This window comes from Physeter macrocephalus, chromosome 1 (genome assembly GCF_002837175.3).
Source record: "Physeter macrocephalus isolate SW-GA chromosome 1, ASM283717v5, whole genome shotgun sequence".
NCBI lineage: Eukaryota > Metazoa > Chordata > Mammalia > Artiodactyla > Physeteridae > Physeter > Physeter macrocephalus.
Window position 1 is genome coordinate 92,967,913 of NC_041214.2, and position 16,358 is coordinate 92,984,270.

Below are 16,358 nucleotides of genomic sequence, written 5' to 3' on the forward strand. Positions count from 1 at the left end.
TAAAGGAATGATATACAAATGTGTGGGCAGGGTATAGAAAACCCAGGCTAGTAACAATCTAGAGTGTTACTACCCTAGGCCTGAAAGGGAGGAAGGAAGTCAATGGAACCCAGAATCGGTAACCTGTGTGGAGAGAGCTATCAGATACAGCTGGAGGGGCATGGCCAGTGCAAAATGTCGTGGAGGGGAGAATGCATGCAGGGAGGAAGCCAGAAGAATAGCTATGTCAACCTCACTCTTCTCCCTCCTGACCATCTCCTGCTGATACACTCCCATTAGATTAGCCCAACTGGAAGCTGGAGGGCAGGGGAGCTGGTTAAGCTAGTCTGTAAAGATCAGCCTCCTGGGGGACAGATCACGATGGAGAATGGATCATGTGAGCAAACGGAAGACATGCAGGACACATACATAAACAGGCATTACCACTTGTATTGCCATTTTTATGTTTATGGGTCTGTCTCCTCTACTATGCTGACCCCCTTGAGTTCATAGACTGTGTTTTATTCCCGGTAACCTAGTACAGTCTCAGTGCCTAGTACACTGCTTGGTGCACAGAAGGCCCTTAGTAAATACTTGTTGAATGAATGAATAAGTGAATGACTATTTACTTGCCTTTCTGTGAACTCTCCACGAGGTGCCTCCATGGGAATACCTCTTCTTCTTCCACTGCAGGAGGACCATCCCTCTCTCTTGTAACAAAGTGGCACAGATATTCCTCATCAGCACGGACACCTGGGAGAGCTGGGATAGGCTGATGCTGTCTAAGAACCCAGCAATGTACTGCAAAATCTCCAGGGGCAGGCTGGTTAGAGAATTCTGGCTTTTTCCTTCACGGCCTGAGAGATGGTTGTTCCCTCCCTCACTCAGCTCTGAAGCAACCTCCGGCTTGACGGCAAAGGTCTTGAGCTCCTGACTATAGATTACTTTTGCCTTTTGCCCTGGGGGACAGAAATGGTTTTGAATAAAGGTACATCCCAAGTAGGCAAGGGGGCATCGGTGCTGGAACCAACCATTGAGACATGACTGAATGTCTGTGTGGACATTCTTGAAATGTAGGGGGAATTCATCCCTCCTGAAGAATTTGTTGCAAGTGAAAGTAAAGGCAGAACTGCTCTTGTTGTGTCTCCTGGTCACACACTCACTGTGGAGCTCCATATGGAGCCCATTCAGGTTGGCAGTGGTTAGAAGGTCAGCCAGCACCATCCTGGAGGAAAACTGTTCTGGCTCAAAACTGTATGTCTGTGTAGCAAAATCCATGAACAGCCCATCAATGCTCCTGGATTCAGAGATGACATGACCTTTGAGTTCTCTTTCCAGAGCACACAGCAGGGTGGTCTTGATGAGATCTGATTTGGGCAGGTCCTCCACAGTGATCCCTAAATCCAAAGTATCTACTGCCTTGTGTTCACTTGGCCTACAACTCAACAAGGTGTCTCCGAGGCGAGCCCGCTTCCCGCAGTAGCTCACGGGAACTTTGAAGGTGTAAACAGTCTTCACTTCCTGAGCCTCAAGTTTGCCATAAACAAAGTCTCTCTCTTTAGGTGTACAAGCAGGCATCTGACCAAAGTGAATAAGCATCCTCCCATTGTGCACCAGGTACATATTATAGTCCTTTGCATTCACAGCTGTTTTCAGTCTTTCCAGAACACCATCCTGCCAAGGGGCAAGCCCTGAGTTTTCTATGGCTGCGTGAAAGTCCCGCTGCTTCTGGTCTTCCTGTGTTTCTTCCCCTTTGGCAGCGCTCTCTCCTACCATGTTGTTGCTGCTGGAAATCTGTTCTTTCTCTGGGCCATCCCTGCTCTTGCTCTCACTGCTCACTGATGAGCTCGTTAAAGCAGAGGCCGCATGCTCTTTGCTGAACATATTTTCCCACTTGTCAAACTTGGCTAGGTCCATCCCTTCTTTGGTTTTGGCTAATACCTCTCGTTCTTCTTGACTCAGCTCTGCCACCTCTCCGTTGGTGGTTGACAGAGAGCCGCTTGTTACCAAACCAGTATCTGTGCCACCCACCGCTCCTTCCGTTTCCTTCCAGCTGGCTTCACCATTCATGGTAGGTTCCTCTTCCACGGGTTCTCTAGTTTCTGGGAAAAGTTCTACCATTTTCAGAGATCTAAAGAGGACCTTCTGGTCTTGGAGGGCCAGGGCTGTGTCCAAGCACTCCTCATTGGGGGTCTCTTTCATGATGTTCTCGTGAAGGGCTGTTTCAGAGTCCACGTTTGGCCAGCGGTTCCACTCCATGGAGCAGCAGACCACGCTGGCGGGGCACACTTGCAGGTGCTTAGCCAGCTTGTGACGGGAAATGGAAAGGGGGCAGCCATATTCGGAGTTGAGGCACGGAACCTGTTCTAAAGGGCACAAGAGCTCGTGCTCTGCCTCTTTGCACATGTGGAAGGTAGCGCCGCAGGACAGGTGGCAGTTTATCACCAGGCAGGAGACACCAGGCTCCACAGGCATGTGGCAGTGACGGTTGAAGCATCTGTTACAGTGCCTGTGCTGCCCTGGTGGAGGCCTGCACCCCCTGCGCTGGAGACACCAAAGGCAAGGGGAAAGAGAAAACAAATGACTGCTGGAAGAGAAGCTCTATGCATGTCTGTGTGTGTTTAAATTTTAATTGACTTATTTCCTGTTTATTCATGTTCACTGTAGGAAACTTGAAAAGTATAGAAAATCATAAGAAGAAAGCAAAAACACTCATAATCCCACAACCTAGAAATGACAGCTATCAATACTCTTCTCTTTATTTTCCAATAGTTTATTCTATGTATTAGCTGTGTTGAGAATAGAAAAAAAACAAAGGTGAAAGTAATGGGCTACAAGGTTGACAATTCCTATTTTTGAGTTGTGGCTTGTGGAGGATTTATATGACCCAGTTAATACTATGAATACAATTTTGCATTCTGCTTTAACTTGCTATTATGACATGTCTAGGCTGTTTTATTAATTTTTCTTTGCAAACTTTCTTCATAATGACAGTGTAACATTCCAGAATGAGTGTTCTGTCATTCATTTAACCAACTACCACTAGGGGGTATGCTGGGAGGACATGCGGCATGTCTAATTTTGTTCACATCCTGGTCCCCAGCACCTGTCACAGGACCTGGACCATTGTAAGCACTCAGTAATATTTGCTGAATGAAGGACTTGTTAGCCATTTAGATTATACCTGGATTTTTTGCTTTTTCATATGTAAAGTTTTACTAAAAATCTTTGTTCACCGATCTTTCTCAGGTCTCTGCTTTCCCCCTATTCTGTGTCAGTTTCTTCTAGGTTCTGCTCTAGCATCTCTGGTTTGGCAAAAAGCCAATATATATCATCACACCAAAAGGATAAATCTGCCAGATGCTTGGGCTACAGGCTAAATGAAGCCAGACCTGGACCTGTGAAAGGTAAAGTTCCAATAAGCACGTGGTACTTACCATAGCTTCCAAATTTCTTCTTGCTTTGTAACTCTAGGGGAAAATATAAAAATGCAAATATGAATGATTAGTAAGAAAAGTATTTTATCTGTTTTAACAGGGGCCAAAGAGACTTCACGTATTCTTCCACCACCCTGGAGGTAAGTGTCCTGGCCCACATTTTGCAGTCAAATATAGTCCACCTAGATACAACGATTGTTAACATTTTGCCCCTTTCACTTGCTCTCTCTCTCAACACACACACACACACACACACACACACACACACACACACAAACACACACATTTTTTGCCAAACCACTTGAAGACAAGTTGCTGATGTCATGACATTTCATCTGTAAGTACTTCAGCATGTATTTCCTAAGAATAAAGACATTTTTTGTAACGACAGTAACATTATCTCATCTAAGCAAACTAAAAATAATTTTCTAATATCATGTAACATGCTGTCTATATTCAAATTCCCCCAATTATCCCCAAAATATCTTCTGTACTTTTTAAAAAACAACTCAGTTTTGAACCAGGATCCCTTTAAGGTTAATTTATTGCATTTGTTTGTTAAATCTTTTTAGCCTCTTTTCATCTGGAAAGTCCCCCTCAACTTTTCTTTTTTAGAAGAGACAGCCTTAAATCTCAAGGAAATTGTATGCTAGTTCATTCGTGTATTCATTTGTTCATCCATTCATTCAACAAACATTTTTGATTACCTACTATGTACCAGTAAGTGAGCATAAGGGTCACCTGGACTGCTTGTTAAAGTGGCTTTAAACACTATTGTTCATTAGAATCAGCTGTGATTCTTGTTAACTATACAGATCCCCACTGTTCAATATGGTAGCCACTGGCCACATGTGGCTATTTAAATTTAAATTAATCAAAATGAACTAGAATTAATAATTCAGTTCCTCAAGTCATATTAGCTACACTTCAAGTGTTCAGTAGCTACTCTATTGGATACACTGCTATAGATGCTGGCTGCACCCCTGACCTGAGCGAAGGGTGTATCCTGGAATTTACATTCTTAACACATTCCCCATCTGACGCATGCACTATAAGTGTGAAAGAGGGATCACGCCAGAATCCCTCTTAGGGATTCTGACCCTAATAGTCAGCCTGACCATCAGTAGCTTCAGGGTTAACTAGAAGATTAATCAGAGAGGGAGCTGAGCAGAGTGGAAAGGCTGTGAGGGTAGGACTGAGATGGAGCAGAATAGGATCAGGCAAAGAGCACATCTTTTGGGTGCAAGAGTCTAGCTACTTGATCTTTTAACATACAATTTAACATTCAGGTAGGCTCCTGCCATATTCCAGATCACTCCTGGGGGAGAAAAGCCCATTATGGACTTGTAGAAATTCATAAATGTTAGGCTTAAGCATCTAGAATTATTTGGTACTCAATAAGGAACCATTTACCATTGTAATTGGGGCGTTAACCAGTAGTAGTGGAAGAATGGAGTGGAAAGACTTGGAGTTAGAAACTGCTATGTAGAGAACATGATGGAGGCTGAGATTGTGAGACTGATGACAGTAGAAATAGGCAAGATGAGACAGGCAGGAGACATTACAAGGGAAGATCAACTAACATTTTTGTTTCTGGCTGGAGATGGGGGAAGAAGAGTCAAAGGTGATGCCAAGAAGGTGAACTAAGAAGAGAGAATGTTGGGTGTAATTCTGAGAAAAATAGAGGTCTAAGGAGGGAACTGTTTGGGGAAGAAAAATGGGTCCAGCGAGTGTAATACAAGTTGCTTTAGGTGATGACAGATCATGTGGGTGGGAAGATGAGGGGTTAGAATATAGAGATGCAGACTTGAGAATTATCCACTTAAAAGTAAGAGGAAGCCATAACTGGGGAAGTGAGAACACAGAATAGAAATCTGAGCCATGAAGTACAAGGCTAAGTATGACCACTTTGGGGACAATAAGAAGAAGAAGAGCCAGAGAAGGAGAGACCAATGAGCTAAGAGAGTCAGGACTATGTTGCCAGATGTAAAGGAAAGGGTGAGTGATGGCCTCCAATGCTGCTGTGAGGTTAAGAACAGGGATGACAATGCCACTGCTCATGGCAGGTCCCCAAAGAGCTCTTGCCAGAGCATTTGCATTTCAGCTGTGAGGTGGGACCCTTGGCCATTCAAAATCTAGTGTTTGTTTGGAGTAGAGGAGAAAGCTATTAAGCACACACTCCAATGTTGGCAGGGCCTGTGCCCTGGCTGGGAGAATGTGATCATCTGCTTTCTATTCATAACAGACATTCATCAAGAATGGACTCTGGATGACTCAGGGTCCCCTGTTGGTTTTTAGGTGGGGAAGAAGAGGCAGATCACAAATGGAGTAAGGTTATGTGAAAAAAGCTAACAGCACCAGGAATGTCCAACTTCATATTTGCCAACTGGGTTCTGTCACAAAGTTGAGCCCAGTGTTCAGCAAGGGCAAAGCAGCCCTGGCTAGTTCTGTGCACTCAGTGTATGTAGTGAGAACTCTGCCCCTATCAGCAGGCATGTGTCTGGCTGGAGGGACAATAGTGATGAGCTCTAAGCCCAATCATTTCTTTTTCTCCCTCTTCTTCCTCTTCCTCTTCCTCTCCTCCTTCTCCTTTTTTTAATTGAAGAATAGTTAATTTACAATGTTGTGCTCGTTTCAGGTGTACAGCAAAGTGATTCAGTTATATATATACATCTATATCAATTTTTTTCAGATTATTTTCCCTTATAGGTTATTACAAAATATTGAGTATAATTCCCTGTGCTACACAGTAGGTCCTTGTTGTCAATCATTTCTTATCCTTCAGCATTATAAAGATGGTTCTTAGCAACAGCGTTATTGAAGCTGGGAACATTTGTGGTAGAGTCTTATTGCTCTCCAACTCTTTGAGGTTATTTGAAAATATTCCTGTAAGAGAAAAGAAAAGCAACGCAGGCAGGCAACAAAGATGCTGTTGCTTTATGTTGCTATTTAAAGATCTCCTGCCAGGCTCTGGAGCTACCCCAGATGAGTGACTTTGAGAGAAGGCATGTGCTGAGCAGAAAGACACTGAGTGGAGATGACTTTTTGGAGACATTTGGCAGTGGAGGAAAGGAGAAAGACAAATATAGCCTAAGGGCATAAAAAAAAATCACATCTGAACCTTTTGTTGTATATCTGGGGGAAATCTTTCCCACTGAGATAAAGGACAATCCAAAATTGTTGATAGTCTAATTATTGCTGGAGAAACAGGGTAACCAATCATCCTGGTTTGCCTCTGTCTCTCCTGGTTTGAGCACTGAAAGTCCCAGGTCCCAGGAAACCTCTTATTCCCCAGAAAACTTAGACAGCTGATTGGTCACCTTAGGCTGGAGTCAGCTGGTGTTGCCTCAATTTAATCAAATTAGATTTATCATTGGTTGTCTTGTGACATGAGATGCCCTGTTCTCCCAATTTCTGTTCCTGTGCAGTGACTGGATTCTTATCCTCCATGGGGTCTGTCTGACTTTCCCAGATGGAGTGATTTCTCCATTTTGGATGTCATAGTGGAAGAGAAATAAAATATTAGTGCTTAACATGTGCGTTTACATAGCATCTCATTTAATCCTCACAATAATAATGTGAGGTGGGTATTACCATCTCCAGTTTACTGATAAGGACACTGAGGCACAAAGAAGCCTAAGTTTCTGGCTTCAAACTCTACTGTCTGCTACATCACACTGTGTCCATCAGAAACCCATAGAGACGTTTGTGGTCCATCTCCATGATTTGGGTAGAATGCAAGCCCATGGCTAGAGTCTGTAAGGGGAAAGCCTTATTCCCCCAGTTGGGGCACAGAAAGGTGTCTACCTGTATAATCTTTCCATAATTCAAAAAGAGTCATGTACCAAAATGTTCATTGCAGCTCTATTTACGATAGCCAGGACATGGAAGCAACCTAAGTGTCCATCAACAGATGAATGGATAAAGAAGATGTGGCACATATATACAATGGAATATTACTCAGCCATAAAAAGAAATGAAACTGAGTTATTTGTAATGAGGTGGATAGACCTGGAGTCTGTCATACAGAGTGAAGTAAGTCAGAAGGAGAAAAACAAATACCGTATGCTAACACATATATATGGAATCTAAGAAAAAAAAATGTCATGAAGAGATTAGTGGTAGGACGGGAATAAAACACAGACCTACTAGAGCATGGACTTGAGGACATGGGGAGGGGGAAGGGTAAGCTGTGACGAAGTGAGAGAGTGGCAGGGACATATATACACTACCAAATGTAAAATAGAGAGCTAGTGGGAAGCTGCCGCATAGCACAGGGAGATCACCTCTGTGCTTTGTGACCACCGAGAGGGGTGGGATAGGGAGGGTGGGAGGGAGGGAGACACAAGAGGGAAGAGATATGGGAACATATGTATATGTATAACTGATTCACTTTGTTGTAAAGGAGAAACTAACACACTATTGTAAAACAGTTATACTCCAATAAAGATGATAAAAAATAAAAAAAAAATAATAAAAAAATAAAATAAAAATCTTTCCAAATTGTAGAGAAGCTGGATGCTTCACATTAGGAAGCACCTCCATGCCTATGATGAATTTTTTTTTTTTTTTTGGTCCTCCTCTGGACCACAACCCATACTGTGCCCTTCTGAATAGAGGAAACAAGAAGACTGCGCAGGTCCCATGCCTTTGCATTTCAGGGAATACAAATGTGGCAGGGATGATTTTTAAGGTTAAAACTCTGCACTATAGGGACTTCCCTGGTGGCACAGTGGTTAAGAATCCTCCTACCAATGCAGTGGACACGGGTTCGATCCCTGGTCCAGGAAGATCCCACATGCCGCGGAGCAACTAAGCCTGTGCACCTCAACAACTGAGCCTGTGCTCTAGAGACCACGAACCACAACTACTGAGCCCGTGTGCCACAACTACTGAGGCCTGCGCACCTAGAGCCCTTGCTCCGCAACAAGAGAAGCCACTGCAAGGAGAAGCCCACACACTGCCACGAGGATTAGCGCCCCCCTCGCCACAGTTAGAGAAAGCCCGCTCGCGGCAACAAAGACCCAAGGCAACCAAAAATAAATTAAGTAATTCACTAATTAAAAACAATTAAACAAATTTTCAGGTGTTTATCTGCCATTATCGTTAAAAAAAAATCTGCACTACAATATGGAGTCTGACATTTAAAATGAAATACCTACCAAATCAAAGCATATAGATTATAGAAACTCTTCACTGTGAAAAAGCTGACAAAATTCTATGCCTGAAACAGAGTATGGTTATCCAGGTGACATTTTCCCCTTCAGTTTCTATGCCCCTATATTCACCTTTAAATTCTTGCTTTCTGTCTGAAAAGGCAATACATACATTCTCTTCTCTTAAAAATGAACTTCAATCAAGTCTATGGCCAAAAACACTCTCCCCAAAATACGTTTTTGGTTTTTTTTTAATGTACCATTTTGACCATTTTTTTATCATAAATTTATTTATTTATTTGTTTGTTTATTTATTTATTTATGGCTGCGCTGGGTCCTCATTGCTGCACATGGGCTTTCTCTAGTTGTGGCGAGCGGGGGCTACTCTTCGTTGTGGTGCGTGGGCTTCTCATGTGGTGGCTTCTCTTTGCAGAGCACAGGCTCTAGGCGCGCGGGCTTCAGTAGTTGTGGCACGTGGGCTCTAGAATGCAGGCCCAGTAGTTGTGGTGCACGGGTTTAGTTGATCTGCAGCATGTGGGATCTTCCTGTACCATAGCTCAAACCCGTGTTCCCTGCATTGGCAGGCGGCTTCCCAACAACTGCACCACCAGGGAAGCCCCCCAAATTTGTTTTAAAGTTCTCCTGTCTAGAGGAGACAAAGTAATATAATTTAGACTTAAATAGTTGAGAGAGCTGCACAGAACTAGATTTTACTGATTGTACTGTATGAAGTTTAACTAGAATATGAGTAGGTAGAAGGACCAGGTGCGTGAGTTTGGGGGATGAATATTTCTTTAAAGAAATAGAGGAGAATTTAGAACTTGGCAGGGGAGCAGACACTATTTGACGCAGGTTGTGGTGCTTTGCGGATCACTCAGAAAGGAGTAAGTTAATAAGCAAAGGCAAGTCAACTAGAATAGTGGTCCTTAAAATGTGGTACCTAGACCAATAGCATCAGAATTACCTGGGAACTGGTTAGAAATGTACATTATTGGGCCCCACCAAATCAGACCTACTGAATCAGACCTACCAGCTGATTCTACTGTAAGTTCGAGAGCTAGATGAGCCTGATATTGTGCCCCAATCACAAAGAAACTACGGCCCAGTTAGGTGGGAAGGCCTAGGAGAAAGATCTGAAAGGGCAGTTGGCAAATCTATCCATTTCTTTCAATCTCCACACCAGGCCCAGGTCCAAGCACCATCATCTCTCAGCCAGTCTGGAGAAACAGCCTTATAATCAGTCTTACTCCTCCCATTTTGATGCCCATTCATCAGCAGAAAGAGTGATTTTAACTTTTTTTCTTTTTTTGGCTGCGTTGGGTCTTCGTTGCCGTGTGTGGGCTTTCTCTGGTTATAGTGAACGGGGGCTACTCTTGGTTGCGGTGCACAGGCTTCTCATTGTAGTGGCTTCTCTTGTTGTGGGGCACGGGCTCCAGGTACGTGGGCTTCAGTAGTTGTGGCACGTGGGCTCAGTAGTTGTGGCTTGCAGGTTCCAGAGCGCAGGCTCAGTAATTGTGGCGCACGGGCTTAGTTGCTCCATGGCACGTGGGATCTTCCCGGACCAGGGCTCGAACCTATGTCTCCTGCATTGGCAAGTACGTGGGCTTCAGTAGTTGTGGCACGTGGGCTCAGTAGTTGTGGCTTGCAGGTTCCAGAGCGCAGGCTCAGTAATTGTGGCGCACGGGCTTAGTTGCTCCATGGCACGTGGGATCTTCCCGGACCAGGGCTCGAACCTATGTCTCCTGCATTGGCAAGTGGATTCTTTTTTTTTTTTTTTTTTTTTTTTTTTGCGGTATGCGGGCCTCTCACTGTTGTGGCCTCTCCCATTGCGGAGCACAGGCTCCAGACGCGCAGGCTCAGCGGCCATGGCTCACAGGCCCAGCCGCTCCGCGGCATGTGGGATCTTCCCAGACCGGGGCACGAACCCGTGTCCCCTGCATCGGCAGGCGGACTCTCAACCACTGTGCCACCAGGGAAGCCCAGGCAGGTGGATTCTTAACCACTGCGCCACCAGGGAAGTCCCAGAAACTTTTAATATTAGATCATTACTTCCCTGCTTAAAATCTTTAGGGTATTCTATCTCATCACAAGGAATAAGCTCTGATGTCCTTTTCTTGGCCCACAGGGCCCTACATGAATGTCCCTTGCTTGCCTCTTTTACCTCACCTCTCTCCCTTGAGCACTTAGCTCCGGCCTTGCTGCTCATTCCTCATTCTTGTACTTGTTCTTTCTCCCAAGAGAATCGTTCCCTTGCTCTTTAATTGCTTATGGGTTCCTTCTTGCTATTCAGATTTCACCTTACCTGCTACCTCCACAGAGTTCTTACCTGACACACCCAATCTAAAGTAAATTAACGAGGGAATTCCCTCGTGGTCCAGTGGTTAGGACTCTGCTCTTTCATTGCCAAGAGCTCAGGTTTAATCCCTGGTCAGGGAATTACGATCCCATAAACTGCACAGAGTGGCCAAAAAAATTAAAAAATACAAATAAAATAAAGTAAATTAATGAACACTCTCATGTTCTGCTGAGTAATTTTTGACAAGTTATTGAATCTCCCTAAAGGTAATTTATTCATCCATAAAATGGGGCTCATCATAACCCATAGGATTGTGTGAGGATCAAATGAGATAGAGAACGTGTCTAGTGTACAAGAGTCACTCAACTGTTCATCCTTCCTCTATCAGGAGGGTCATTCTCATGGTTACTACCCTTGTCCAGACCTTATTTCTTTCCATTACATCACTCCCAGAGCCCTTGGCTGGTTGTTCAATTTTTAGTTCTCCCCCACTCCAATGGATCTTACATACACTGCCAGCTTAATCATCCTCAAACCCCATTAAAAAAAAATCTTACCTCATTCCTTTAAGGACGTGAATCTCCCTAATTTCCCCCACTTTTGGCCCCTTGTAATCACCACAAAGCAGTCATTTCTCAAGCACTTAGGAATTCAAATAGTACAGTATCAGGCCCGGAGGACCTTTCAGATGCCCCCAAGACAACGTGAAGGCCTCTTTGCTTCCCAGGCCTCAAGTTCATAATTTTAATTGTTTACCTACATTAGTTTGTTCATTAATTTGAAAAGGAAGGTTTTGGACTTCCCTGATGGTGCAGTGGTTAATAATCCACCTGCCAGTGCAGGGACACAGGTTCGATCCCTGGTCCAGGAAGATCCCACATGCCGCAGAACAACTAAGCCCGTGCACCACAACTACTGAGCCTGTGCTCTAGGGCTCGCGAGCCACAACTACTGAAGCCTGCGTGCCTAGAGCCTGTGCTCTTCAACAAGAGAAGCCACCGCAATGAGAAGCCCACACACCACAACGAAGAGTAACCCCCACTCGCCGCAACTAGAGAAAGCCTGCCAGCAGCAATGAAGACCCAACACGGCCAAAAATAAATAAATTAAATAAATAAATAAATAAAAAGGAAGGTTTCTCTTGCGACTGACTCTGGGTGTTGGTACAACCCGAGGGAAGTTGCTGTGATGGTGTGAGTGGTGAGCGACCTGATGAAGGGCATAAATGGAACAGAAGTTCTGTGACCCATGGAATGTGTGCAGGCTGTGAAAGGAGCTCTGACTGGAATATCAACGGAGGGTGGGAATGCCGCAGGAGGGATTCAGGAATGATTTCTGAGGCACCTAGAGTGGTGAGTGCAGCTAACACGGCTCCCAGCACTCCATGAGCCTTCGGTGAAGGATTGGATTGGATGGAGTTGAACAGGACCCTGAAGAAGGCAGCATTTGAAACACCTGTGAGAGCAATTTGAGACCTTTAGGAGGAAGGGGTGATAATGTCAGATATATGCTAATTTGTGTTTTGTTGTTGTTGTTGTTTTGTTTTAAAGGAAGAAAAAGAAATCTTTTCAACTTTATTAGCTTAATGTTGCCTTAACTGAATGGAAAAGACTCAGTGGACTCCAGTTATAACAGATACTCTGAATGATGCCAGAATTGTTTGTAGGAGGTTAGACTTGTTCTCAACACTTACAGTCATAGAATCAGAAATCTGGATCAGGTAGATAACCAGAAATCCTCTGCTCTGGAGCTTCTCAAACTTCAGTGTGCATAGGAATCACCTGGGCAATCTTTTTTGAAATGCAGCTTCGGATCTGGTAGAACAAATGGTCTAGGAAAGGGTCTAGGTTAAACTCTTCATTTTTTACAAGAGAAACTGAGGCCCAGAGAAGTAATGTGTCTTGCTTATGCTCCCACAATCTCTGACTCTAATCACATGCTTTTCTTTTTTCTACTTCACCTTGATAGTTTACTGAGAAATTCTGTAGAAACCACAGTGCCACACAGAGCTACCTGCATGACGATGGCCAAGGGCATGTGGGCAGCTTACATGGTACCAAGGGCAAAACAGGACAAGGCCTGGAAGAATGAGGAAGAGGTGGTGACCAAGCGTCACTGGCCAACAAAGTCATGAGAAGGCATATAGCAGGTATATTTAAATCACTGACTCAAGCGAAAGAGAATGCAATTAACAGAAAATAGTTTTAAGATTCTTCACTATAAAGTTAGTAGGCGATCAGGGTTGGTGTCAGGGAGATATTTTTAGGCAAGGGGCCCTCCCAGCACCCCTCACATGATGCAAGCAACTATTTTGCCTCCTCATGTGGCTAGCCCTGGCAATAATTATTTATTCCTGAGCTTTAACTTTAGTGGAAGTGACAAGGTCAAGAGTTAAAGGACAGAGATTAACTGTTTACCTATTAACCAGCCAATTAATTTGTAACTTTAATTATACATTGTTAATCTGTTTCCCTGCTATGGAGATACTTAATTCTATGGAAAGAAAATGTATAAAGTTAAATATTAAAGTAATCCCTTTGCATCTTGAGATTTTAACACAACCAGTTGGCTGAGGATAGTTCCCACATCTGGTCCCATAATCCTGGGCTTTCAGGCTATGATTTCAGCCCTTTCACTATACCCTTAAAACCATCCTCCCTCAAATCTATTCAACCTCACCATCTGCAGTTCTGTAGCTACACTAGAAATCTCTCTACCTTTTAACTTTCTAGTTATTTAATTAGCTAGTTAATTCTCATATCTTGTACTTATATTATTAGTTTCAGTATTTTAAATTACTGTTTTGTATTGGCCAAGAAAGTGCAAACTAGATGGATTATTTAGGAGTAGCTCTGAGTCAGCCAGTCTGGTTGGTTACTGCTAAGCTAACATGCCCACCTTGCTAGGAAAGTACCCGCTATACCCCTTGAAGACCTTTGTGCCATGGAAACTCTGACAAAATTAAATTAAGTTAGGCAATTATACACAATGCATTTGATTGTGCCTAGCAAACAGGCATAATTATAACCCAGACACCTATAGCAGAGTTGTGGGATGCATCTGGAGGTTACAGAGGCAGGCAAGAAGGAACCAGGAGTTAAGGTGTCTGGTGGTAGGTCTCCTTTTACTTGACATTGGTGGCTTTAGCCTGTACACTGCAAAGTTCAGAGTGTACAGAATCCCTTTTGCTGCACAGGCCACTTCCTAGGATATCCTTAGCTGAACTTTTAACTATATAACACTAAAGCGAGGTCCAGAGTAAAACAGGAAAATAAACACTGCTCCCTTATCCCTGCCAATTTGTTTGTGCATGCAACATTATGCTGTTATTCCCAAAGCTAGAAATAACCTATCTACACTTTAAAGTGTTTGACTCCTCAAGTATCATTAATCATTTTACTTTTGTCCCCCTGGATTTGCAAGTTTCCAATTTGTGATAATTTTTGGTTTGCATGTGTATACCATTTTTCAACTTGTAAAATACTTTCACTTCTATTCCATAGATGCATTTGGATTCAAGAGAGCTGGGGAGGAGTGAGTCATGTTTAGGGAATATTGTCAAAGAAAAACAGGTTTTAAACTCTGCAGGCAGAATTTAAATAATATATGCAGTAAATACAACTGTGCTAAATTAACTGGTAGAGTGACACAGGTGATGGAATTTAAAGTACATGAGAATGACTTGCAGTTAACATAGCAAATGCTGATTGGGGAAAGATCACAACATTTGGACTTCAGAAAACAGAAATCCTGGGTTCTGGGCCTTCCACCTATTTCCTCACCACCTCCTCCCCCCACCGCCATCCTGAACCCCCATCAATACTGTGTAACCTTAGAGAGAGATAGCACATAACCACTATGGTTGATTTTAGAAGAAAAGCCTAAGCTGTTAGAAAGCAGGTCATCTCTTCCTGCTCTAAGATTTTTAGATTCAAGGCAGGAGTTTACCTATGGCTGGGTCTCATTCTCAGTGCTAACCTTTTCTCCCCCATATGTAACTTAATTTGCTTAACAACCCTCTTACTCAGAGCAAAAAGGTGATATGCAGCTCAGCCTCTGCCTCCATGTTCACCACTCTAAATTTCCCCTTGATGAACCTGCCCACATTTGAAAAGCTTACCTTAATGGCATGGGCTGAGTCAGCATCTGCTGTACTTGTGTCCCTTGATGGTGAGCAAGTAGACTGCCAGAGGTGGCTCGGCATGCATTGGCTGCAGCAGAGGACAGAGTTTTGTCGAGGAGGTAGGGAAAGGAGAAAAAAACTTCAACAGAGATAGTTCAAGTGTTTTGAAGTTAAAAATAAAACTATATCACAAGGGGCAATGTGACCAGGCTCAGCTTACGATTTTTTCTTTCTCCTGTATTTGTCCACACTCCGTCTCTGTTGGAGTGGCAGTTGGCAGGGGAAGCTGGAAAGCAAGTGGGGTTTTATATCAATGGGTTTTCTTTCCCTTGAGGAAGAAGGAAAATCCTTGTAAGAAGGATCATTTCAACGCCCGAGCAGCCTCTCAGGGTCCTGTGCATGTGGTTGGCAGATCCAGCTGTGCCCACAGTGGCTGGTGGAGCACTCAGGACAGGCTGCTGCTCTAATTATAACCGTGGTTTCACCTAAACCTATCACTGGCTGAGGCAGCAACTTGTGCAAGTGACATGTGGTCCTGTTTCTGTTTCTCCGATTTCTTGTCGTGACAAGTGGCTGTCCTCTCCTGGCCCTCTTCTTTCCGGTTGGTTGGGAAAGGAAGATTTTGTAATTCAGAAATCAGGCATAGAATAAGTCCAGTCTGAGAAAATTAGAGGTGGTAGGAGGCTTAGCTATCACTTAGTCCAACTCTCTCATTTTACAGATGAGAAGACGGAGAAGAGAATGTAAATTGTTCGCCTAGATCTTCCAGCACTACGTTGAAAAATGTAGTGAGTGGTCAGGACTTCCCTGGTGGCGCAGTGGTTGAGAATCTGCCTGCCAATGCAGGGGACACGGGTTCGAGCCCTGGTCTGGGAAGATCCCACATGCTGCAGAGCAACTAAGCCCGTGCGCCACAACTACTGAGCCTGCACTCTAGAGCCTGCGAGCCACAACTACTGAGCCCGCGGGCCACAACTACTGAGCCCGCGTGCCACAACTACTGAAGCCGGCGTGCCGAGGGCCTGGGCTCTGCAACTAGAGAAGCCACCACAATGAGAAACCTGCACACCACAACGAAGAGTAGCCCCTGCTCACTGCAACTAGAGAAAGCCCGCGTGCAGCATCAAAGACCCAATGCAGCCAAAAATAAATAAACAAATAAATTTATTTATTAGTAGTAAGTGGTCATCTCTAACTTGTTTTCTTTTTTTTAACATCTTTATTGGAGTATAATTACTTTACAATGGTGTGTTAGTTTCTGCTTTATAACAAAGCGAATCAGTTATACGTATACATATGTTCCCATATCTCTTCCCTCTTGCATCTCCCTCCCTCCCACCCTCCCTATCCCACCCCTCTAGGTGGTC

General features: G+C 43.9%; 1 protein-coding gene and 1 long non-coding RNA gene across 13 annotated transcripts in view; one reads left to right on the plus strand and one right to left on the minus strand.

The window, feature by feature from the left end:
- FBXO40 (F-box protein 40) overlaps window positions 1-15,460 on the minus strand; it is a 36,296-nt gene extending 20,836 nt beyond the window's left edge. For 4 of the 12 annotated variants that reach the window (XR_008617428.1, XR_003681036.2, XR_003681035.2 and 1 more), the window contains exons 1-4: window positions 15,212-15,460; window positions 14,989-15,079; window positions 3,417-3,449; window positions 613-2,523 (exon numbers count right to left, since the gene is read on the minus strand). Coding sequence is in view for 8 of the 12 variants with exons in the window: in XM_028493163.2 (XP_028348964.1) it covers window positions 613-2,523; window positions 3,417-3,449; window positions 14,989-15,072 (2,028 nt within the window). In the remaining 4 variants the exon portion in view is untranslated. Of the gene's footprint in view, window positions 1-612; window positions 2,651-3,416; window positions 3,450-3,700; window positions 7,441-12,561; window positions 12,844-14,988 lie in introns of those variants that run through there. The other 8 variants (XM_028493172.2, XM_028493163.2, XM_055085051.1 and 5 more) reach the window with 8 other exon arrangements.
- Window positions 2,661-12,947, plus strand: LOC102994785 (uncharacterized). The gene is made up of 3 exons (XR_003681039.2): window positions 2,661-3,386; window positions 3,517-3,556; window positions 12,837-12,947. It is a non-coding gene; the product is annotated as an uncharacterized lncRNA (long non-coding RNA).
- Window positions 15,461-16,358: the final 898 nt, after the last annotated feature.